Genomic DNA, 22,750 nt, shown 5'->3' on the forward strand with positions numbered 1-22,750 from the left:
CCCCCCCCCCACTGCCCTCTCTCCTGGTCTTGTTGAGCCTTGCTTTATTCTGGGGCATTTTTTCTTTTCTTTTTTTTTTCCCACTTTTTCTTTTCTTTTTGCCTTTTCCCTTTTCCCCATTTGATTTTCTTGATTTTTGATTTTTATTTCAGTTTTGGTTTTTCGTTGTCGTGGTTATTGTTTTTGTTTTTTGTTTTGTTTTGCTGACTTTTTGGTACTTTTTCCTCCCTCCCTTTCCTGCCCTGTTTTCCAAACTCCTAAATGGTCTCTGGGGATGCTATAGAAAGTTGGATTGGTCCAGTGACAGGAAAAGATGGCAGGGAGAGGCCAGAGCTGGCAGGGTCCCAGCTAGAAAGGCTGGTGCAGGGGAGCACCTGGGCTAGCGGAGTTCAGGGGAGTTGATCAGTCAAAGGAGGTGGAGGGGAAAGGCTGACCACAAGTGCTATGGATGCAGGAACTTAAAAACTTTATCAAGCTCCCGTCCCTCGGTCCCAAATTTGACCACACAGCCCAGAGAGCCCTGCAGAAACGCGCTGAATAAGAGTATATAGGGAGGAGGCTTCTGTCCAGTGGAGGCTCCTGCCTCCCACTGTCCAATGTCCCTGGGGGTATTTCTAAGTCTTAGGTTCTCTGGAGGTGAATGAATGACCACAAAAGCTTTGGTGGCTTATCTGTTCTCTCCAGAATCCATTCCTTCCTCTCCCTTTCTTTCTTGTCTTAAGACATCTAGGGTAGGGAAGAGAAGGAAAGAAAAAGGGAGGGAAGAGAGAAGGAAGAGGCTAGGAGGAGAGGAGGGAGGCTCTGCTCAATTCAGTAAGTCCCTGTAGGTGACTTGCAGGAGAGCTGTAGGTGTCATGGGAAGCAGGACATGGGGGCTCATGCCTCCCCATTGCTGAAGCCTTATGGTGTGGAGTCTTAGTTTTGTCATTTGCAAATGATAGCTAATGATATGCACCTGGCAAGGCCATACAATGAAGACACCCAATCACATTACAAAGAAGTGTGTAAAGGGGACCAAAGAAGAGGTTGGGCTAGGAAGGTTCAGACCGAGCACAGGGGGGCCTTCCTAGAGGAGGGGGCACTGAAGCTGGGCTCCAGGAAAGTAGATTTTCGTTTGGAGGCCTGTAGAGCTTGGAGCAGAGGTGTACTGAAAACAACAGAGGCCAGAGACAGAGTTGGGGGAGAGGAAGGGCTTCAAGTGGGAGAGCCCAGGTGCTGCCCCTACCTCCAGACCCTGGCTCGGACTGTGCTCACTTCCACTTTCTGGCATTTTTCCTTCTAATAGCTCTAGGAGGGTCAGGCATGGGCACTAGGGTGGGGGCTACACTTCTGGGTGACTAACGTTCACTGTCCTGCTAACTGCTGCCTTCCTGACCCTCATCCCCAACCTGGTGAGACGTCACACCCTCTAACCTTGTCTGTCTTCTGCCCCCAGCAATTTCTAGCAACAAAGACTGGGGTAAGTGTGGGACCTGTGCAAGTGGGGCAGGCGGCAATCACGAGGTCCTGGGGACAACCCTCTCCCCTGTACATCCAGAGGGGGCTGTGGCCAACTCTAGCCTCCCAGTTGGTGGGCATTGTGCCTGACAGACCTCTCACCCTACCACTTCACTAGGGCACCCTTGAGGATCAAATCATTGAGGCCAACCCTGCCATGGAGTCTTTTGGCAATGCCAAGACTCTGAGGAACGATAACTCCTCTCGTTTTGTGAGTAGGCACAGTGGGAGCAAGGTGGGGGTCTGGGGCCAGAGCAAGGTCACCAGCAGGGAGGGCACAAGGCCGTGGGAGCCCTTGGCAAGAAGGACAGTGCTAGCCAAGCCCCCCAGCTGAGGGCTACCCTTCTTTCCTCAGGGCAAGTTCATCCGCATTCACTTTGGTCCCTCTGGGAAGCTGGCATCTGCGGACATTGACAGCTGTGAGTCTGGCAGTGGGTGAGGGAGGTAGGGAGGAGGAACAGCTGTGAGGCTGCGCCCAGGCCTTCCACTCTGACCTGTCATCAAGTCTGATGGGCTCTAGGCATTTCTTCCCATCCCCTGACTACTGCCCAGTTCAGGCCACTTTACCTCTCACCAAAACATCCCACTGGCCTCTGCGTGGTCTCCCAGCCTCCTCTTCTCTACCTGTTCTTCAAACCATACTTTCTCTTGTCCCTGCTGAAAACCTTCTCTAGATCCCACCATGTGATCCACAGGTGGGTGTGGTAGTTCATGCCTGTAATCCTAGCACTTTGGGAGGCCGAGGCAGGCCGATTGCCTGCGCTTAGGAGTTCAAGACCAGCATGAGCTAGAGTGAGATCTTCTCTAAAACAGCAGCTACTTAGGAGACTGAGATAAGAGGATCACTTGAGCCAGAGTTTGATGTTGTTGTGCACTATGATGCCACAGCACTCAACCCAGGGTGACAGAGTGAGACTCTGTCTCAAAAAAAAAAAAAAAAAAAAAGGAAAAGAAAAGAAAAGGAAAGGAAAAAGAAAAAGAAAAAAGACAAATCCTATCACCTGAAGATGGAGACCCAAATCCTTATTTGGCCAGTCAGGCTCCTTGTGATTGGATCCTCACGACCCCAGTCTTTTCTCTGTCTGTTCTCCGACATCCCTCCTGCCCCATCCTTCTAAGGCCCCTGCTGGGAAGCTCCCAAACACCTCTCATTCGGACATGGCCCTGCTGCACAGATGCCCAGTGCCTGAGCCACACTAGAGGGGGACACCCCATGCCTATCACTCCCTTTCTTGGCATGCACAGCTAGATCCTGATGGAAAAGCACAGCCATGTGGTGACAGGGCAAGGATAAGTCTTAATTCACACCCCAGCCTGCACACAGACACACGGAGGCGCGGCCACACACACACACACAGACCGATACACCACAGATAAGAGCCTATACGCACAGACACCCACGTTCATGCCCCTACACACGAGAACACACACTGATGTCCAGACAGACCCACGGCCCATGTGGTGACACAGGCACCAAAGGAGAGACATTCCCAGCACACGCTAGCATGTGTGCAGATGCGGCGCCCCTGCCCTGCATGTCCCCCTCTCCTCCCCCTACCACTTCCTCCCCTGTCGGGGCATCCATTCTGGGGATATGCAGAAGGTGGTGTGCCAGTGTCGCCCCTTGTTCCCAGATCTCCTGGAGAAGTCTCGGGTGATCTTCCAGCTGCCAGGCGAGCGCGGCTACCATGTCTACTACCAGATCCTGTCAGGGAAGAAGCCAGAGCTGCAGGGTAAGGGCCAGGGACAGAGGCAGTGGGAGTCAGACCCTAAAGGTGCTTCCTGAAGCCATGGTACCCCCTCTTTCCTGGACTCAGAGCCCATCCTGTCCCTGACTCCCCTCCTGGGACTTCTGGTCATTGCTGAGCCTGCTCCTTTCCATGCAGGGAAGCAGCCTGCTACCTCTACTGGCCCGACAAGGTTGTATACCTTCTCACAGAAACCTGATCCTCTCATGCTGTTTGAGATCAGAGAGGCCCAGCACCAAAGAGGGACGAATGCAAGCCCCTTGAGGGCAGATTTGGCACTCTTTGAGACACAGCACAGGGGGCTGGGTCAGAGGATGAGACTGGGGATAAGGATGGGAAATGTAGGCTCCAGAGAAGTCCCAGGAGGACCCCAGACGACTCCTGGGTTAGGTCCCCCAGGACCACCATGCTGGAATGGGGGAGGGAGAACAGCCAGGTGAGCTCAAGCTGACTTGCTCCAATCTGGTCCCCAGACATGCTGCTTCTGTCTATGAACCCCTACGACTACCACTTCTGCAGCCAGGGTGTCATCACCGTGGATAACATGGATGACGGGGAGGAGCTCATTGCCACTGATGTAAGGGCTGTGCTGGAGGGGAGCTGAGCGGGGCCTGCGGTGTGATCAGGAAATGGTCGTGCCCTCAGCCGCAGGAATGGTCAGGGCAGTGCCTGGCTGGCAGAGCCCAGACTTCTCTAAGCCCACTGTCCTGTCCTCCCCAACCCTCCAGCATGCCATGGACATTCTGGGCTTCAGTGTGGATGAGAAGTGTGCCTGCTATAAGATCGTGGGCGCCCTCCTCCACTTTGGCAACATGAAGTTCAAGCAGAAGCAGCGGGAGGAACAGGCTGAGGCTGATGGCACTGAGAGTGAGGGGCCCTAACTTGACCTGGCCTCCACCTTGACCCTGATTTCCACATCCTACTCATGATTGTTAACCCTAAATCTTGCCTACAACCTTTGACCTCAGTCTTACCTAGTCTCAACTCCTCAGCCCCAGACCCTCTCCCTCCTGTGTGTTACAGTTCGCTGGCCTTGAGCCTGACCCCTCTTGACCTCCCTCTCCCAGCTCCAGGCTGAGGCAGCCGAGCCTCCACTTGCCTGCACTGTTGTTCTCCTCCTTCCTTATCTCCCCATGTGCCTTCCAGGTGCTGACAAGGCTGCCTATCTGATGGGGGTTAGCAGTGGGGAGCTCCTTAAAGGACTTTTGCACCCCCGGGTCCGTGTGGGGAATGAGTATGTGACCAAGGGTCAGAGTGTGGAGCAGGTGAGCTGCTTGCAGGCCAGGGCCCACGCATGGACAGCCTGGCAGGGTTCTCCTTGCCAGGTCCCAGCCCAGCCTCCCTGCACCTCCAGGTCGTGTTTGCTGTGGGGGCTCTGGCCAAGGCCACCTATGACCGGCTCTTCAGATGGCTGGTATCTCGGATCAACCAGACCCTGGACACAAAGCTGCCCCGGCAGTTCTTCATTGGGGTGCTGGACATTGCTGGGTTTGAGATCTTCGAGGTGAGAGCCACCACTCTAGGCTCCACTGTCTCCAAAGTGGAGGACTATGGTTTGTGCCGGGCACTGGAATAAGCTGGCCTTCTGCCTGGCGGTGGGGGGTGAACTCAGGCACATCCGTGCTCCTGTGGGGGCCTCCCCTTCCCCATTTGCAGGGAGCCTGCTGAGCCAGGCACCTCCTTTCATAGTTTAACAGCTTCGAGCAGCTGTGCATCAACTTCACCAATGAGAAGCTGCAGCAGTTCTTCAACCAGCACATGTTTGTGCTGGAGCAGGAGGAGTACAAGCGGGAGGGCATCGACTGGGTCTTCATTGACTTTGGCCTCGACCTGCAGCCCTGCATCGACCTCATCGAGAAGGTGAGGCCAGGGCACGGTTATTGGGAGCAGGGGAGGGTGTATGTCATGATGCTTGCGCGTGAGCAGCCCTGTGCAAAGTGGGTGTGTAAGTTTGTGATTGTGCAAGTGTGAGTGCAGTGTGTCTACGTACATGTGCATGAAAGGGGATGTGTGCACTGTGAATGGCATGTAGGAATTGAACGTGAATGAGTGTTGGGGAGTGTGTGTGAGCAATGTGAGGGTGCATCCCCATACTGGTGACAACAGCCCTTCCTGGGTACATACACATGGTTTTGCAGGTCAACAAAGCCTTATTTACAGCCACAGTTTCCCTGGATCTTGGCCTGGGAGCAGGGCAAAGTGTTTTCTTATTTGTTTTTTTGATTGTGAAATGTTGTATATATTTACCCATTGTATAAAGAATGGAAAAAAGAAAATAAAAGACAATTTGTTATTTATTCATTTACTTACTTATTTGAGACAGAGTCTCACTCTGTTGCCCTGTGTAGAGTGCCATGGCCTCAGTTGAGCTCAGAGCAACTTCTCCTGGATTCAAGTGAGCCTCCTACCTCAGCCTCCTGAGTAGTTGGGACTATAGGCATCCACCACAACACCCAGCTAGTTTTCATATATATTTTTTTTGAGACAGAGTTTTATTATGTTGCCCCTCGGTAGAGTGCTGTGGTGACACAGCTCACAGCAACCTCAAACTCTAGGGCTTAAGCAATTCTCTGGCCTCAGTCTCCCAAGTAGCTGGGACTACAGGGGCCCACTTCAATGCCAGGTTATTTTTTTTGTTGTTGTAGTTGTCATTGTTGTTTGGCAGGCTGGCTGGGTTTGAACCCGCCAGCTCCAGTGTATGTGGCTTCTGAGATACAGGCACCAAGCCTCGCTTTTCTATTTTTAGTAGAGACAGGGTCTTGCTCTTGCTCAGGCTGGTCTCAAACTTCTGAACTCAAGCAATCCATCCACCTTGGCCTCCCAGAGTGCTAGGATTACAGGTGTGAGTCACTGTGCCTGGCCAAATTAAAGAAAATTTGAAAAACTGGGAGGAGAAAAAAAGTGTGTCCCCCAATCCTACTACAGCTGATATTGTGCCACTTGGGTTAATTTCCTCCAAATCCTTTACCCTGAGAATCCATTTTCTTTTATAGACACAGGCTCATTTCACATCCTCTTTTTTCTCTAAAAATGTATTCTGCATGTTGTTGAAGGCAATAAGCATAGTTTGTGCTGTTGATTATCAGATAGTAATCCCCTACTGGTGGCTGAGATTTTTTGCTCTTGTATGAATACTGAAGATACTCATTTTCCCATTTTGCAAATTAGAAAACTGAGGCTTAGGGAGGCGTGAGGGCTCCACAGCTAGTCAGTGAGGAAGGTGAGGAAGCCAAAATGTGAACTCGGTGGAATTTGTTTTTTTAACTTACCATGTATTTGTGTGTGTGTGTATGAGCGGCAGATAGGCCAGGATGAGAGTGGGTGCAGAGATGCCAGTTTGGGTTTGTATGTTTAAAAAAAAAACTCAGTATGAATATCCTTTAAAGGTTTGCACATTTCTCCTGGCTATTTTTTTTTTTTTTTTTGCTTGGTTTTTGGCCGGGGCTAGGGTTTGAACCCACCACCTCCAGCATATGGGGCCGGTGCCCTACTCCTTGAGCCACAGGTGCCGCCCGGTTTGCACATTTCTTAGAAGCAAAGAGCACGACTCCGTAAACTGTGCAGAAGGAGGATGGAAGTCAAGGCACAAACTTTTCTTTTTCTCATAGATAGGGTTCCTGAGAGTGGGTCTGGTCTGACTGTCCAGGGAGATCTGGGAAGGCTCCCAGAGGGAGGTGGTCTGGGAAGGGCAGTTCAGTGCTGTTGAGATGGGCTGGCTTGACGGAGGCTCTCCAAGCTGTTCCTCATCCCCAGCCGCTGGGCATCCTGTCCATCCTGGAGGAAGAGTGCATGTTCCCCAAGGCCTCCGACGCAAGCTTCCGGGCCAAACTCTACGACAACCATGCAGGGAAGTCGCCCAATTTCCAGCAGCCTCGGCCTGACAAGAAGCGCAAGTACCAGGCCCACTTCGAGGTGGTCCACTATGCAGGCGTGGTAGGTGCCTATGGGAACCCCAGCCTTCGACCACTCTCTTCCCTCCTGCCTCCAGGTTCCCCCTACCTTGGCTCAGCACCTGTCTCATCTCTGCCAGGTACCATACAGCATCGTGGGCTGGCTGGAGAAAAACAAGGATCCCTTGAATGAGACGGTGGTCCCCATCTTCCAAAAGTCACAGAACAAGCTCTTGGCAACTCTGTATGAGAATTATGCAGGCTCCTGTTCCAGTAAGTATGGACAGATGAGATGCTGATAAGGGCCTATGGCACAGCATTGCCCATAGTGACTGGGCCCTTGTCTTTACCAGCTGAGCCCCCCAAGACCGGGGTGAAAGAGAAGCGTAAGAAGGCAGCATCATTCCAGACAGTATCCCAGCTGCACAAGGTGAGGCCCCATCTGGGCCACATGTGGACCTTCCCTCTCACCAATCCTTAGCCCCGTCCTTCACCCCTGCCCTGTTCCCTGGGCGGGCGGCTGTTAAGACTTGCAGTGATGTTTAACTCCTCTCGCGTGAACATCACGGCAAGTCTGTGCTGCTTCCCGTCCTCAGCTGCTTGGGCAGGCTTTGAGGGGAAGAGATGGGAGCCCCAGGGTCTCTGGATGGGGGGGGCTGCCATTTGGTGGGGGAATGAAGACTTGGGTGGTGGTGGTGGTGAGAAAGGGCAGAGGGTCACACTAGTGACAGGGAAAGAACAGAAGTACGGGCGTACCTAGGCACCTGCTCCCAGGCCTAATGGCCCTGGCCCGCGGCGGCATCCAATTCTGGTTCTCTGCCCCCTGTGCCTTCTCCCCACTCTTCCCTGCTCCCAGGAGAACCTCAACAAGCTGATGACCAACCTGCGGGCCACACAGCCCCATTTTGTCCGTTGCATTGTACCCAACGAGAACAAGACCCCAGGTAGTCACCCAGGGCTGGCCAGGTAGGAGAGGGGGCAGGGCAGAGGCCAGGGAACGAGTCTTTCCTTTTCCCTTGAGGGTCTGTGTAGCCTTAAGGTAGGACCTGGGTCTGGACTGTGTTTCTTTCTCTGGGGGCTGAAGGTGTAACTGTTGACTTCTGACTTTCCCCTTGAACATCATGATGCCAGGTGTCATGGATGCCTTCTTGGTGCTGCACCAGCTCCGCTGCAACGGGGTCCTGGAGGGGATCCGGATCTGTCGCCAGGGATTCCCCAACAGGCTGCTCTACGCTGACTTCCGGCAGCGGTGGGTGGCTGCTCCCCTTCCCTCCACTGGGGTGGGAAGGGCAAACCCTTCAGAGCCCCACAGACAGACCAGTGCCTGGGGAAGCAGGGGCCTGGGCAGGCAGCAGGGGAAAGATGGGGGTTGCTGACCTGGGACAGGGCATGGAGTAAATACCACAGGGAGAGCCACAGGCTTGTCCATGCACTGGATGCAGAAGGAAAGAGACAAGGGTGACACCCAGCCTTGGGGTTGAGCAGCTAGGGAGTTGGTGGTGATTTACTGAGATGGAAAGACAGGATTTTTGGTTTTGGGGAGAGGTGAAGAGATAGTGGTTTGAGCTTTGCTTCATGCATGTCATGTCTGAAACATCTCCAATAGATATCCTAGAAGAGAACTGGAGAGAGAGGTTGGATGTATTTGTTGGGAGCTTGGGGAGCGGGCAGATTGGATGTAGATGTGGGAGATGAGTGAGAATTCACGCGGACTGGGCTTCAGGTAATGCCATGCTTGTCAGCCCCCATCCCTGATGGGCTCGATGTCTTCCATACGTAGTTCCTTCCCCTTTCAGAAGTAACTGTAGTCATCCACGCTGTCCTCTGCAAATGAATGTCCATACAAATATTGGACATATGGACACAAAGACATGCTGCTGGTTGTTTTTTCATGTAATAATCTGTCTTGGGGGCTGTCCTTATCAACAGGCATAGGTCTGTGCCATCAGTTTTTTGTGGCTCTGAAGCATCCCATAGTCCAGTGGACCAGGGGCTTTGTTTAACATGGCCTTTCTTGCTTCTCAGGTTTTGCCTTCCTGATGTAGCCACAGCCAATGTGACTCACGTGGTCCCCTACACATGTGCACGTGTCCACTTTAGATGTCCTGGGAACACTTGTTGTTTATTAGAATTCTCTTTCAAATATTTCTTTAGTTTGTGTATGGCATAGCATGCCCCCTTTTTATATTTTTTGCCTTAAAAAATTATAAAAATAGCATATTCCTTTTATAAAAACTACAGCCTCTTAAAACACTGAACCCGGGAGGCTGAGGCAAGAGAATCGCCTAAGCCCAAGAGCTGGAGGTTGCTGTAAGCTGTGACGCCATAACACCACCGAGGGCAACAAAATCAGACTATGTCTCTTAAAAAAAAAACAAAAAACAAAAAAAACTTACTGAACACCTTTAAATGCTCCAAGGTTTCTGAACAGAATGTACCCAGTCTTCCCACATGGTGATGCCTCTCTGCCCCCTGTTCAGTGGGTGTCCCCTCTGGGCAGAGCCCAGGAATGACTTCTCTGCCACCCCCACCGGCTTCCTCACTTGGCTTACCTGCTCTCAGTGGCCTGTGCCCTGTCCTAGCCCTCTCCTCACCAGCCCTCCCCTTCCATCTCAGATACCGCATCCTGAACCCCAGCGCCATCCCGGACGACACTTTCATGGACAGCAGAAAGGCCACAGAGAAGCTGCTGGGCTCACTGGACTTTGACCACACTCAGTACCAGTTTGGCCACACCAAGGTCAGGGTCCCTGGAATCGAGGCTGACCCTGGTTGTGGGTAGTCACGCAGGGGCAGGATTCACGCTGATATTGGGAATCACACATGGTTGCTCCCCTTTGCCTCAGGTATTCTTCAAGGCTGGGCTTGTAGGTGTCTTGGAGGAGCTCCGGGACCAGCGTCTGGCCAAGGTGTTGACACTGCTGCAGGCTCGGAGCAGGGGCCGCCTCATGCGCCTGGAGTACCAGCGTCTGCTGGGTGGCAGGTGGCTGTGGGAAGGGGTGGGGTGGAGGTGTGGCTGCTGTCTCTCCTCACAGAACCAGGCTCTCCATGGGGCCCTGGGGTCAGATGATCCCCTGTGGCTGGGTAGGCTGAGAGTACCTGCCTCTCCACTCCTGAGCTGGTAATGAGGCAATTCTATCTTGCACAACTCTTTAAGTGCCAGCCTCAGGCAAGATGGTATATTTTTCTTGGTTGAAGTATGAATCTTGCTGTGATTAACTGCATTCAGCAGAGGAGGTGCCTGAGTCAAAGAGATCCAGTGATAGCTGGTGAGTGCCTGTTGGCCTGACCCCAGGCTGACTGACTTCAGAGCCTGGTGGCCTAATGGCCAGACACTTGTAGAGGCCTGCAGAACATTTGGGCTCATGAGCCCTGGAGGCAGAACTATGGGCCTCTCCCTTGACCTCAACCTGAGGACTGCGGGGAAGACCACGTGCACGGACCTGATCAGGTGCAGGCCAGGGCTGTGCCCAAAGGGGGCGGCACCAAGCCCACTTACAACCTGGCCCCCTCCCCAGGGATGCCCTGTTCACCATCCAGTGGAACATCCGCGCCTTCAATGCTGTCAAGAACTGGTCATGGATGAAGCTCTTTTTCAAGATGAAGCCATTGTTGCGCTCAGCACAGGCCGAGGAGGAACTGGCAGCCCTGCGGGCAGAGCTGCGGGGCCTGCGAGGGGCTCTGGCTGCTGCCGAGGCCAAGCGCCAGGAGCTAGAGGAGACTCAAGTCAGTGTTACCCAGGAGAAGAATGACCTGGCCTTGCAGCTGCAGGCAGTGAGTTGGGGTGGTGAGGGTTTCCCCCTCGGTGCCCTGGTGACTCTGGCACTCTAATACTACTCTAAGCTGCCCTGGAAACACCACAATGTGACCCCCAGTGAGGGCAGCCCTAGTGTGCTCTGGGTGCTCAGGCCTTACCTGGATCTTCCTATTCCAGAGGCCCAGAGGTGAGGACTCTCACATTCCCACCTTCCTACTCGCAAGACCTCAGCCCTTCTTAGTGTCCTAAAGCTGCCACCCTCATTCAACCTTGGCTCCGTGCTGCCCCCTTTAGGTACAGCCCGGATGTGCAGCTGATGCTAAAGCTGCAGAGGAGCCCCAGCCCCTCTGCTCTCCCACCCTTGTGGTCCCTGAAACAGACCTAGGTGCCCTTCTTTGATTAAGAGTCATGGAAACCCAGGTGGCAGGCAACAGTAATAACCAAAGGGTATGGATCAAGGGTCTGGAATCTCCCCAAGTCCAAAGCAAATTTTCCTTCCTTCAGCACATGCCCTAACACTGGAGATACTCTGATAGGAAGACAGGATGGCCCCATCACAAAACTTACCTGCTAATATGCAGGAGACAGTCACACAGCTAGGCAGTGAGGACACAAATGACAAGAATGACCAAACCCCTCTAGAGATGGCCTCCAGGAGCCCCTCCGCGGCTGTGCAGAGCTCTGCAGACCTGCTGCTACCCACTCACCCAGAAGTTCTCAGCCTGGTGCAGGGGGCAGGCAGTGGGTAGAGCCTTTGTTTGGGCCTCAGGGTCTAATTTTCCCTCTTGATACCCCTGTGTGTCCCTTTCCCTGAGCCCTTGTCAGTCCACTCCTGAGCCCCTTCAGGACTAGGAGCCGGTCCAGGCATTCCTTGGTCTTCAGATCAGCTGACTATGGGCTTCAAACCTTTGTATCCACAAAGGAATTTTCTTCTCCAGGGCGTGGCCTGGTGTTCTCAGCTGGGTTCCCTGGCCCTGCCTTGACTTGGCCTCTCTCCCTGCATCCCCTCCAGGAGCAGGAGAACCTGGCAGATGCTGAGGAGCGCTGCCACTTGCTGATCAAGTCCAAGGTGCAGCTTGAGGGAAAGGTGAAGGAACTGAATGAGCGGCTGGAGGATGAAGAAGAGGTGAATGCCGATCTGGCTGCTCGTCGGCGCAAGCTGGAGGATGAGTGCACCGAGCTCAAGAAGGACATTGATGACCTGGAGCTGACGTTGGCCAAGGCTGAGAAGGAGAAGCAGGCCACTGAGAACAAGGTGTGGGCCGGGCTGGCTTGGGGAAGAGTCCTGAGTTAAGGGCCATCTTTGGGGGCAGGCAGCTGCAGATCTCACTCTGGCTCTGCTGGACTCCTGGTGTGTAGCCTTGGGCAAGTCACTTCCTCTCAAGGGCCACAATGTCCTCATCTGTCAAGTAGGCGTAACATGACTTAGTAGGATGGTGAGGATTCACTGTGTGACTGGCTTTCGTGGAGCACACACTATTGGGCCTTGCGTGCAGTAGGTGCTCAGCAAATGCTTGCAATACTCATCCATCCTGGACCACAAACCCCTGTAAGGACAGGAACCCTATAAACGCAGCTCTCCACCCAGAGTGCTTTCTGACCTTGAGCCCTCATGAAGGCCCCGTGTTCATAGTTCTGCTGTATAGGAAGGGAAAGTGAGGCTGGGGTCAGTGGTAAGCTTCTTCTCGCAGGTGATCACTAAGGAAACCGTGACTAGGAAACGGTTGTCTCAAACACCTGTTGATGCCACTAATCGCTGACATTTGTTGATCTTTTACCTGGGCCAGGTGCTGCGCTGAGTGCTCTGAGCATCGCTCAGTAACACCAGTGCAACTCAAGGAGAGGGCTGTCACCCCTTAGGCACGAAGCAATGGAGGCTGGAGTCCCATGGTTGGAAAGGGCAGTTGCTCTGACCTGGCATGGTAGCCGGTAAGACAAGAGTATGAGGAGGAATGTCCCTATGGTGACCTTGACCCTGCACAGGTGAAGAACCTGACAGAAGAAATGGCTGCATTGGACGAGTCAGTGGCCCGGCTGACCAAAGAGAAGAAGGCGTTGCAGGAGGCCCACCAGCAGGCCCTGGGAGACCTACAGGCGGAGGAGGACCGCGTGAGTGCACTGACCAAGGCTAAGATCCGGCTGGAGCAGCAGGTGGAGGATGTGAGTAAGGGCCATGCTGGGGCCGGGGTGCTGGCTGGTCAGCCCATGGCTGAGCCTGCCCAACCTGCTCCTCAGCTGGAGTGCTCGCTAGAGCAGGAGAAGAAGCTGCGCATGGACACGGAGCGGGCCAAGCGAAAGCTTGAGGGTGACCTGAAGCTGACACAGGAGTCAGTGACTGACGCTGCCCAGGACAAGCAGCAGCTGGAGGAGAAGCTCAAGAAGTAGGTGTAGTGGGGGACACAGCAGATGTGGCCTCCCAAGCCTGCATCTGGGTCCTCATTCCCTTCTGGACTCTAGTAGGTCCCGCGTCACTGCAGAGAGTGCAGGGTTTGAGAGATGGGGTCACTAGGATGCAGGGGTAGCGTCCTGCCTCCTCCCTGGACCGAAAGCCCCAGCCAGGGTCCAGGGCTGAGGGCAACATGGCCCAGAGCAGCAGGTGTATGGAGTGAGGTCACTTAGGGCCTCAGGGAGAGGGAACTGAGGAGGACTGGGGGGCATCACCTGAGGCCCTGGGCAAATGGGTGGAAGTTAGGGCCTGGGCCGGCTCATCCACCCTGTGGCTTCCAGGAAGGACTCTGAGGTGAGTCAGCTGAGCCTGCGCGTGGAAGATGAGCAGCTTCTGGGGGCCCAGCTGCAGAAGAAGATCAAGGAGCTGCAGGTGTGTGTGGGTTGATGGGTGAGGCCTGGGGTCAGAGTCCACAGAGGTATTAACAGCTGTCCACCTGCCCATGTAGGCTCGGGCAGAAGAGCTGGAAGAGGAGCTGGAGGCAGAGCGGGCGGCCCGGGCCCGTGTGGAGAAGCAGCGGGCGGAGGCAGCCCGGGAGCTGGAGGAGCTAAGTGAGCGGCTGGAGGAGGCTGGTGGTGTGTCTGCAGGGGAGCGAGAGGGCTGCCGGAAGCGGGAGGCTGAGCTGGGGCGGCTGCGCCGAGAGCTGGAGGAGGCGGCACTGCGGCATGAAGCCACGGTGGCAACCCTGCGGCGCAAGCAGGCAGAGAGTGCAGCCGAGTTGGGGGAACAGGTGGACAGTCTGCAGCGGGTGCGGCAGAAGCTGGAGAAAGAAAAAAGTGAACTACGCATGGAGGTGGATGACTTGGGTGCCAACGTGGAGAATCTGGCCCGTAGCAAGGTGTCTGCCTCCTTCTTGACCCCGGCAGCTGACTCCACCTTTGACCCCTGGCCACATCATGCCAATCAATACCCTATACCAGCTTTGATCCTGTACCTGATAGTGATCTCTGACCCATTAACCTGGCACCTGGCCCCCAAGTCCCATCCCAGTCCAGACCCCTAAACCCTAGTCCCTGGCTCCAGGTCATTTTTGACCCAACATACAATTCCAACTCATACCCTTGACCCAACAGTAGCTGTGCTCCCAGTCCCTGACTCCTGAGCTGTGACCTAACATGTGTCCTGAATGTCAGCACCCATCCTTGACCCCTGACTTTTCTACCACCTAGTCCTGACAGCTGATCTCTGACTACTGTCCCCAGCTGACTCGAGAGCTGTATCTTAACACCCTGATCCACTGGCCTTGGTATTGGTCCAGCCCTCTGAGTTCTGACACCCACCAGTAGCCCTGCAGTGGAGTCCTTGACCCTGAACTTGGGGCTCTGATTTCTGATTCCTGGGCTCGTATCTAGCTTTCTAGGTCCCCACCCCTGGCCCCAGTCTCTGACTTGCAGCCCTAGGTTCTGCCCTCTGATGCACAAACTTGACCTCTAACCCCTGACCTGGGATCCCAGGCCAGTGCAGAGAAGCTATGCCGGGCCTATGAGGATCAGCTAAGCGAGGCCAAGATCAAGGTGGAGGAGCTACAGCGACAGCTGGCGGATGCGAGCACCCAGCGTGGGCGGCTGCAGACGGAGAGCGGTGAGGTTAGGGGCTCAGCTGGGCCACCCCAGGCAAGTCCTTGGTGCTACCCTCGCCAACCTACCTGCCCGCTTCCCCTCTCGCCTGCAGGGGAGCTGAGCCGCCTCTTGGAGGAGAAGGAGTCTTTGATCAGTCAACTGAGCCGTGGGAAGGCTTTGGCCGCCCAGAGCTTGGAGGAACTGCGACGGCAGCTGGAGGAGGAGAGCAAGGTGGGCTGGAGACTGTGGGTGGGCAGGGGCATGCCAGGGCCATTGGCCCAGACTGATGTGAGGTCATTGGCTCCCTGCAGGCCAAGAGTGCACTGGCCCACGCCGTGCAGGCTTTGCGGCATGACTGCGACCTCTTGCGGGAGCAGCATGAGGAGGAGGTCGAGGCCCAAGCTGAGCTGCAGCGGCTGTTGTCCAAAGCCAATGCTGAGGTGGCCCAGTGGAGGAGCAAGTATGAGGCAGATGCCATCCAGAGGACTGAGGAACTAGAGGAGGCCAAGTGAGTGCCTTGCTGGCTGGGCCATCACCACCCAGGTCTATGCCTGCACCTCTTGAGCCCTTCTAGGGGGTGTGGGGGATGGTGGAGCTGTCCTGCTGGCTTCCCTCTCTGCACAGTCTGCACCCTTTCTGGTCCCGTGGCCTAGGAAGAAGCTGGCACTGCGGCTGCAGGAAGCAGAGGAGGGTGTAGAGGCCGCCAATGCCAAGTGCTCTTCGCTGGAGAAGGCCAAGCTGCGGCTGCAGACAGAGTCAGAGGATGTGACCCTGGAACTGGAGCGGGCGACCTCAGCAGCTGCTGCGCTGGACAAGAAGCAGCGGCACTTGGAGCGGGCCCTGGAGGAACGGCGGCGGCAGGAGGAGGAGATGCAGCGGGAGCTGGAGGCAGCACAGAGGGAGGCCCGCAGCCAGGGCACTGAGCTCTTCCGGCTGCGCCACAGCCACGAGGAGGCACTCGAGGCCCTGGAGACACTCAAGCGGGAGAACAAGAACCTGCAGGGTACAACCACCAACCAAGGCCAGGGAGTTGCTCTGGGGTTCAAGACCTAGCAGTCACACTGGTGGGCCCACCCTGGCGTTGGGGCTGAGTGAAGTGATCTGGGTTGATGCATGAGCTGTGGGATGGCCCTTCAGTGTTTTGTCCACTCTGCAGAGGAGATCAGTGACCTTGCAGACCAACTTAGCCTCAGTGGGAAGAGTATCCAGGAACTGGAGAAAGCCAAGAAAGCACTGGAAGGGGAGAAGAGCGAGCTCCAGGCGGCACTGGAGGAGGCTGAGGTTAGGGGCTGGCCCCAGGGCGAGTGAACACGCACCACTGTTCCCTGGCTTCCCCTCCCCTGAGCCCCTGCTCCCAGGCCCCACTCCCATGCTGCCTGCTGTGGCCCTAGGGGGCTCTGGAGCTGGAGGAGACCAAGACTCTTCGGATTCAGCTAGAGCTCTCCCAGGTCAAGGCCGAAGTGGACCGGAAGCTGGCAGAGAAAGATGAGGAGTGCACTAACCTGAGGTATGGCATCTCCCCTCCCATCCCCACCTCCTGCAAGGAGAAAGGGCAGTGGGTATGTGCCACCCAAAGCATGTGCACATGGCAGGCACAGACTTCTCATCTGCCCCTCCCACCTGACTTAGAGGTTGGGGTTGCTGTCTCCATTCTAGAGGTGAACCTCAAATAGGCTAAAGGACTTGTCCAAGGTTACACAATAGGGCAAAGGCCCGAGTCTTTCTGCCTCTGAGCCTCCCTTTTGTCTGTGAACTTGCTCTGATGGGCAACACGAAGTCAGAAAGAGCCTCAAACTGGGAGATAACTCATTTGTTCTCATGATGGGTTCCTGTCTCCAGTGGTCTTTGGGTGGCAGTAATGGTAGATGAAGGGCGTGCACTCACACCTCTCTCACAGACTGCATTTCCTCTTTTCACACTGCCCTCCGGTAGGCGCAACCACCAGCGTGCAGTGGAGTCCCTGCAGGCCTCCCTGGATGCCGAGACTCGGGCCCGCAATGAAGCACTGAGGCTCAAGAAGAAGATGGAGGGTGATCTCAATGAACTCGAGCTGCAGATGGGCCATGCTACCCGCCAGGCTACAGAGGCCCAGGTGGCCACCCGGCTGCTGCAGGCTCAGCTCAAAGAGGAGCAGGCAGGGCGGGATGAGGAGCAGCGGCTGGTGGCTGAGCTCCGTGAGCAGGCACAGGCCCTGGAGCGCCGGGCTGCGCTGCTGACGGCTGAGCTGGAGGAGCTGCGGGCTGCCCTGGAGCAGGGAGAGCGCAGCCGGCGGCTGGCAGAGCAGGAGCTGCTGGAGGCCACAGAGCGCCTCAACCTCCTGCATTCACAGGTGGGGCTGGCGTCCCCAGGGACAGGAATGCCACGGGCCTGCAGGCCAGCTCTGAGATGCTGCTTCCCTCCAGAACACAGGCCTCCTGAACCAGAAGAAAAAGCTAGAAGCGGATTTGGCCCAGCTGAGTGGGGAGGTGGAGGAGGCTGCTCAAGAGAGGCGGGAGGCAGAGGAGAAGGCCAAAAAGGCCATCACTGATGTGAGGCTGGGCCAGGGGGGCTTGGGGCAGAGGCCAGAGGGATGCCCCCTGGGGCTGGTCACCTGATCATGCAGCCTCCTCCCATAGGCCGCCATGATGGCTGAGGAGCTGAAGAAGGAGCAGGACACAAGTGCACACCTGGAGCGGATGAAGAAGACACTGGAACAGACAGTGCGGGAGCTCCAGGCCCGGCTTGAGGAGGCTGAACAGGCTGCCCTCCGTGGTGGGAAGAAGCAGGTGCAAAAGCTGGAGGCCAAGGTGTGTGCAGCCCCTCCAGACCTTTCCACAGGCAGGGTGGGCTGCCCAAGGGTGGCTCTCAGCACCAAGCTCATCCCTGGCTATTGGCAGGTTCGGGAGCTGGAGGCCGAGCTGGATGCAGAGCAGAAGAAACACGCTGAGGCCCTCAAGGGGGTGCGCAAGCATGAGCGCCGAGTCAAGGAGCTTGCTTACCAGGTCAGTGACAGGGTCCCCCTGGGGGAGGGGGCTGCCCTGGAGTCGGCCCAGTCTAAGCAAGCCCTGAGTTCCCTGTGCCTGCACAGGCTGAGGAGGACAGGAAGAACCTGGCTCGCATGCAGGACCTGGTGGAAAAGCTGCAGAGCAAGGTCAAGAGCTATAAGCGCCAGTTTGAGGAGGCGGTGAGTGTGCTGGAGCCAGGGCACTGGGAAAGGTCAGCATGCCTGGGCTGACTCAACTTTGGCCAGGGAGGCTCCATAGCTACCCAAAAGGTGGCAGCTCCATCCTCCCAGCTCAGGGATCCAGCAAGAAGAGAGATGTTTCTAACAGGTCCAGAAGAGACTAGACCTCGCTCTTTCAGAACAGACCCCCTGTGCTTTCCTCTTGTGGGGCAGCCGGTAAGGAGGGGGTTATGTGGTAATAAGAGCTGAGGCAGAGGAGAAGCCAGCCCCCTCTTTTGGGGATGGGTTGGAGACCAGATGAGCACCTTAGCTTACCAAAGGGGAACTGAGGCCCTGTGTCTATCCCCAGGAGCAGCAGGCCAACACCAACTTGGCCAAGTATCGCAAGGCCCAGCATGAGCTGGATGATGCCGAGGAGCGGGCAGACATGGCAGAAACCCAGGCCAACAAGCTACGGGCACGGACCCGAGATGCTCTGGGCCCTAAGGTGAGGGGTGCTGTGGGGCACCACTCTCTTCATGGAGGGGGACAGGGGGTTAGAGGGATGTGGGGTGCAGCCCACTCAGCTGTCCCTCTTCCTTTAGCACAAAGAGTGATGGCCTGAGCCCTGAGCCCCTGGAGAGGGATGTCTGCTGTTTGCCCCTCCGGCTGAAGCTGCCCACCCTGATCCTGTCATCAACTCATCCCTATCTGCTGATCTCAGTCCTCCCCAGGCCTTGGCATACCCTGAATAAATGCCATAGCTGTAATTAGTGTCCTTGTTCTTTGGAGAGGGGAACACAGTCTCAGAGACAAAAGTCAGGTCCACATCAGTCATTTAAAATAAAGTTCTTTAATAGTCTCCATTTAATTGGTTTATTTGCTGTTAATAAACTGGCAACACAAGGAGGGGCAAGGGCAAGCTCCCAGCCAGGCTCCTGTGTCTGGGCTTAGGCAGGAGATGCTGCCCTGCACCCCAAAGGACGGAGGGAAAGGCCCTCTCACTTCTGGGGCAACCCCCACCCCCCCGGGATGAACACAGCAGCCACTGAGCAAACAAAACCAGAGGAGCTAAAGGAAAATGGGGTTGGGTAGGGCAGGCTTGGGGGAAGGCAGCATTCTCCGGTACCCCCCATCCCTGCCCAGGGCTCAGAAGCTTTCGCCTGGATCCAATGGCCAGGGACGGGAGGATTGGCTCACAGATGGGGGTGGGATGCCCATTCTTCCTCCCCATCCTGGGATAACAGACAAGAGACTAGACAGAAGCTCAGACAGAGCTAATTTTAAAAGTCCCCTTACCTCTGGCTGGGCCAGAGCCCCAGGATTCTGAAGGAAGGGTGGGCATGGTATCCCTGTCCTTATTAGGGGGGACTATGAGGGAACGGAGGTTCCCACATGACCTGGGGTCCTCAGACCCAGGGCCAAGGGCTTCTAGGACACTCCCTGCCACCAAGCCTGTACCTGAAGACCCAGAGTAGGCAGAGAGCAGCAGGGGCAGGGAAGGGATGGTAACAGGGCAGGGCGTGTAGCATCGTCCGCACGCTCACCCACACCAGCCCAGCAGCCTCCCAAGACTTGGCCCAACGTCACTCCTCGGTGAAGTCCCTGTCTATGTCCATGTAGGGCTCCTCGATGTAGCTAACAAGGGCAGAGGGTGACTGGCGGTCTGGGTTCAACAGGATGGACACCGTCTCCTTCCAGTATGAGAAGCTGATGCAGGAACTCTGGGCAAAGAGGGAGGAGTTGGGGGGGGGGGCACCTACAGGACCCAGATCCAACTGGGCACCTGCAGGGAGGGCCTTGGTAAGGTGACAAAGAGCTGCCTGAGGCAGGGACAGCCCAGACAGGGCCACGCACCCTGACCTTGGGTCTGTGTGCCCACTGCTCACCCACCGCACATTCAGGGTAAGCACTCACATTCTCCAGGCAGGTGCTGTCCTTATCCTTGTGCAGGTAATGCTGTTGCCAGAAGCGAAGAAGGTTGTGGAAGTTGTTGAGCAAGAAGCCAGGGTACTTCTTGCTGTGCTCCATCCGCTGCAGCAGTCGCAGGTATAGGGGCAGCCGCTCTTTCCTCCGGGCCAGCATCAGGATCACCAGGCTGGTATTGAGGCAGCTGACATTCTCCTGCAAGGCCGCAGGCCAGCGGGGGTTAGGTGCATGCTGGTGAGCCTGGGCAGCCACTGGGCAGGAAGGAGAGCTGTTGCAGGGTCCCGGTATAGTCCACGGGCCACCCACTGAGCTGTCCCTGCACAGACTTGAGACAGGATGGGGGAGGCAGCAGCCAGCAGCACCAACATCCTGCCCGAGTGTGCTCGGTCCCCATCTGGATGGCAAAAGCATCTGTCTTCATCCAGACCTTGGCTCAGGTACCACTTCGTCTAGAAGGTCTGATGCCTAGGCAGGGCTAGGCTCATGTACTGGGAGCTGTTACCTCACTCAGAACTTTCATTCAGCACTAGACTGTGAGCTTTGAGAGGCACTGTCTCCTCTGTGCTGTTCACTGCACATCTCCCAGAGGGATTAGTATTACCCGCATTTTGGAAAGCAGGGGTTTGAGGCTTGGAGAAGAGAAGGCGGCACAATTACACAGTGCAATCTTGACTGCGCCCTGACACAGATTGGGACTTGAGGAGACTCGCGACCCCTTCCTAAGCCCCATCTGACTCCTTATGGCAAAGTCCTCAGAAGACCTAGGTCTCAGGCACCTCTAGGGTGAAGGTGGAAGATACAAAGCTACTGAGCTCCAGGAGGAGGAAACAGTTTCCATCTACTTTCCCTACTGCCCTCTGCTGAGCCTCTCACCTGGGTCAGTGTCTGCACATGGATGATGTTGATGAGGCGGAAGAGGAAGGACATCTGTGTGGGCACCTGGGATATGTAGGTGAGCAGGCGGCAATCGGACAGGACCTCGGCAACTGCGGAGGGAGGCAAAGGAGTGTGCTGAAGGCTCAGGCCCAGTGGCAAGGCCACCCCTGCCTCCAGCTGAGACTCCTACCCCCCCAGGTCCTGACTCTGAAGCTGGGAGCCTTTCACTATCAAACCAGTATAACAAAAGCAGGCTGCAGCTAGAATAAATAATCTCCAGCTCTTTTGCCTGATGGCAGAAGAGGAGCTGTCCCAGGAGCACCGCACCTGTCCTCCAGAACCATCTAGGGTAAGGAACCTCCCTCAGCCCTCCCAGCCCAGCTTCAGAGCCTTGCTCTTCTACATCACACACAAGGTGCCTTGACAGGAAAAAAGATTGATGACACTAAGTTAAGAAAAATAATGAAAAGAGTATGAATTGTCTCCCAGAGTCCCTATGTGACTAGCTCCCCACACCAGCTCTCAGGCCCGCCAGGCACACTGACGGGATAGCAGTGGCACAGGCTTTCTCCTTCCACAGCTTCCAAACTGCCTCCCCCAGGTCAGGGAGGCAGGGTAATAGCTGAAGATACCAAATCTATTTCTGTTCCTGAAATAGACCTCCCCCCACTTGGGGGCAGAAAAAGGAGGCAAATGGCTAAATTATTAAATAAACAAGATACTTGTTACCATCAGTGACTGGGACAATGGACAAGCGTACAACATTACTTGGGGGGGTCACAAACCTGCTGGATGCCACAGACCCTCTCCCAAAGGCAAGAGGCACATGGGTAGGCACAAACATTCCAAGCTCAGGTGGCCCCATGGCGCCACAATGCACCCCAACACAGTGTACAGGGAGAAGGGGTCTCATCCTGGCATTCCCAGCCAAGAAGATGAAAGTGCTTTTCTAGTTTTTTTTTTTTAATTTGCTGGTAGCATTTTTTCTCCTTTATTAGTGACATTAACACAATGTCCATGCTTGCTAATGGAAGCATACACAGTACAGAAAAGTCAAAGCAACAAAGCAAATCACCCAGAGAGCTACCACTTTGGAGACGGCCACGTGTGTGTGTGACGGCTTCTGGTGTGGCTCCTTAGGCTTTTCTGGTCTCCTTGCTGAAGGCCAGAGTTCCAATGCCAGCACTGTCACACTGCACTGCCTCACCTTGGCAGCCTGGCTTTTTCTTACCTTTCATGTCCACCTGGTTTTCAAATCGGTCCAGTGACAGAGTGACACAGCGCACCAGCATGTTTGAGTCCACCAGGGAGCTATTGATCTGCTTCAGGAACACCTGGAACTGCAGCAGAGACTGAGCTCAAGGGGGCGGAGAGTGCTGGTTGGGCCCAGAGGGCAGTTACTGACTGCAAGGGGCACTGATGATCTCCGGCAGCCCTACTGCTTCACAATGGGAGATGGAGATTCAGAAGAGCTGAGTGAACTACCTCACCATCAGCTACTAGGCAAAACCACCAGGAGCTCAGCCCAGATCTTCTCACACTCTGCCCAGTGCTTTTCCTCTGAAGGGTATTGAATTCCTGTAATTTTCACTTCAACTAGTCTGAGCTGGGTTTCTGTGACACACATCACCAGGAGCCTAATGCCCTAAAGCTCAGTCCCTCCCCTCAGTGGCTCCTACCATGACAGCCACCACTTCAGCATGGCGTTGTACATCCACCCATCTCCACTCCCTGCCCACAAGCAGCTCAGGTTTTCATCCTGTATTCCCAGGGAGTGCTGGGCACAGAGCAGTCACGACAATCTGCTGAAGACTGCCATGGACTCCCCAGAAATCTCCAATTTAAAACCTACAATGTAAGCTGGGCACCTATAATCCTAGTATTCTAGGAGGCTGAGGCAAGTGGA

The 22,750-nt window shown here is 55.4% G+C and overlaps 2 protein-coding genes across 3 annotated transcripts in view; one reads left to right on the top strand and one right to left on the bottom strand.

The window, feature by feature from the left end:
• The window catches only part of MYH7B (myosin heavy chain 7B), a 23,401-nt gene extending 4,592 nt beyond the window's left edge, over positions 1-18,809 (top strand). Inside the window, exons 7-41 of the mRNA XM_012804143.2 lie at positions 1,436-1,459; positions 1,616-1,708; positions 1,853-1,916; positions 3,132-3,230; positions 3,719-3,822; positions 3,974-4,112; positions 4,392-4,510; positions 4,600-4,749; positions 4,935-5,105; positions 6,999-7,178; positions 7,276-7,408; positions 7,489-7,565; positions 7,992-8,079; positions 8,267-8,384; positions 9,752-9,875; positions 9,982-10,118; positions 10,654-10,909; positions 11,905-12,147; positions 12,876-13,052; positions 13,128-13,273; positions 13,620-13,710; positions 13,787-14,176; positions 14,793-14,919; positions 15,010-15,128; positions 15,209-15,405; positions 15,551-15,900; positions 16,054-16,178; positions 16,289-16,404; positions 16,830-17,226; positions 17,300-17,425; positions 17,513-17,683; positions 17,774-17,878; positions 17,965-18,060; positions 18,410-18,547; positions 18,645-18,809. Of these exons, the coding sequence (XP_012659597.1) occupies positions 1,436-1,459; positions 1,616-1,708; positions 1,853-1,916; positions 3,132-3,230; positions 3,719-3,822; positions 3,974-4,112; positions 4,392-4,510; positions 4,600-4,749; positions 4,935-5,105; positions 6,999-7,178; positions 7,276-7,408; positions 7,489-7,565; positions 7,992-8,079; positions 8,267-8,384; positions 9,752-9,875; positions 9,982-10,118; positions 10,654-10,909; positions 11,905-12,147; positions 12,876-13,052; positions 13,128-13,273; positions 13,620-13,710; positions 13,787-14,176; positions 14,793-14,919; positions 15,010-15,128; positions 15,209-15,405; positions 15,551-15,900; positions 16,054-16,178; positions 16,289-16,404; positions 16,830-17,226; positions 17,300-17,425; positions 17,513-17,683; positions 17,774-17,878; positions 17,965-18,060; positions 18,410-18,547; positions 18,645-18,656 (5,202 nt within the window). The 3' untranslated portion in view covers positions 18,657-18,809. The remainder of the gene's footprint in view (positions 1-1,435; positions 1,460-1,615; positions 1,709-1,852; positions 1,917-3,131; positions 3,231-3,718; positions 3,823-3,973; positions 4,113-4,391; positions 4,511-4,599; positions 4,750-4,934; positions 5,106-6,998; positions 7,179-7,275; positions 7,409-7,488; positions 7,566-7,991; positions 8,080-8,266; positions 8,385-9,751; positions 9,876-9,981; positions 10,119-10,653; positions 10,910-11,904; positions 12,148-12,875; positions 13,053-13,127; positions 13,274-13,619; positions 13,711-13,786; positions 14,177-14,792; positions 14,920-15,009; positions 15,129-15,208; positions 15,406-15,550; positions 15,901-16,053; positions 16,179-16,288; positions 16,405-16,829; positions 17,227-17,299; positions 17,426-17,512; positions 17,684-17,773; positions 17,879-17,964; positions 18,061-18,409; positions 18,548-18,644) is intronic.
• A 67-nt stretch (positions 18,810-18,876) lies between these two features.
• TRPC4AP (transient receptor potential cation channel subfamily C member 4 associated protein) overlaps positions 18,877-22,750 on the bottom strand; it is a 75,185-nt gene continuing 71,311 nt past the window's right edge. For both annotated transcript variants that reach the window (XM_003788122.2, XM_003788120.2), the window contains exons 16-19: positions 22,076-22,184; positions 20,842-20,954; positions 19,957-20,163; positions 18,877-19,763 (exon numbers count right to left, since the gene is read on the bottom strand). In XM_003788122.2, coding sequence (XP_003788170.1) covers positions 19,626-19,763; positions 19,957-20,163; positions 20,842-20,954; positions 22,076-22,184 — 567 coding nt within the window. In that variant the 3' untranslated portion in view covers positions 18,877-19,625. The remainder of the gene's footprint in view (positions 19,764-19,956; positions 20,164-20,841; positions 20,955-22,075; positions 22,185-22,750) is intronic.

This window comes from Otolemur garnettii, unplaced genomic scaffold, assembly GCF_000181295.1.
Source record: "Otolemur garnettii isolate 467f Iridium unplaced genomic scaffold, OtoGar3 scaffold00025, whole genome shotgun sequence".
Classification (NCBI taxonomy): Eukaryota; Metazoa; Chordata; class Mammalia; order Primates; family Galagidae; genus Otolemur; species Otolemur garnettii.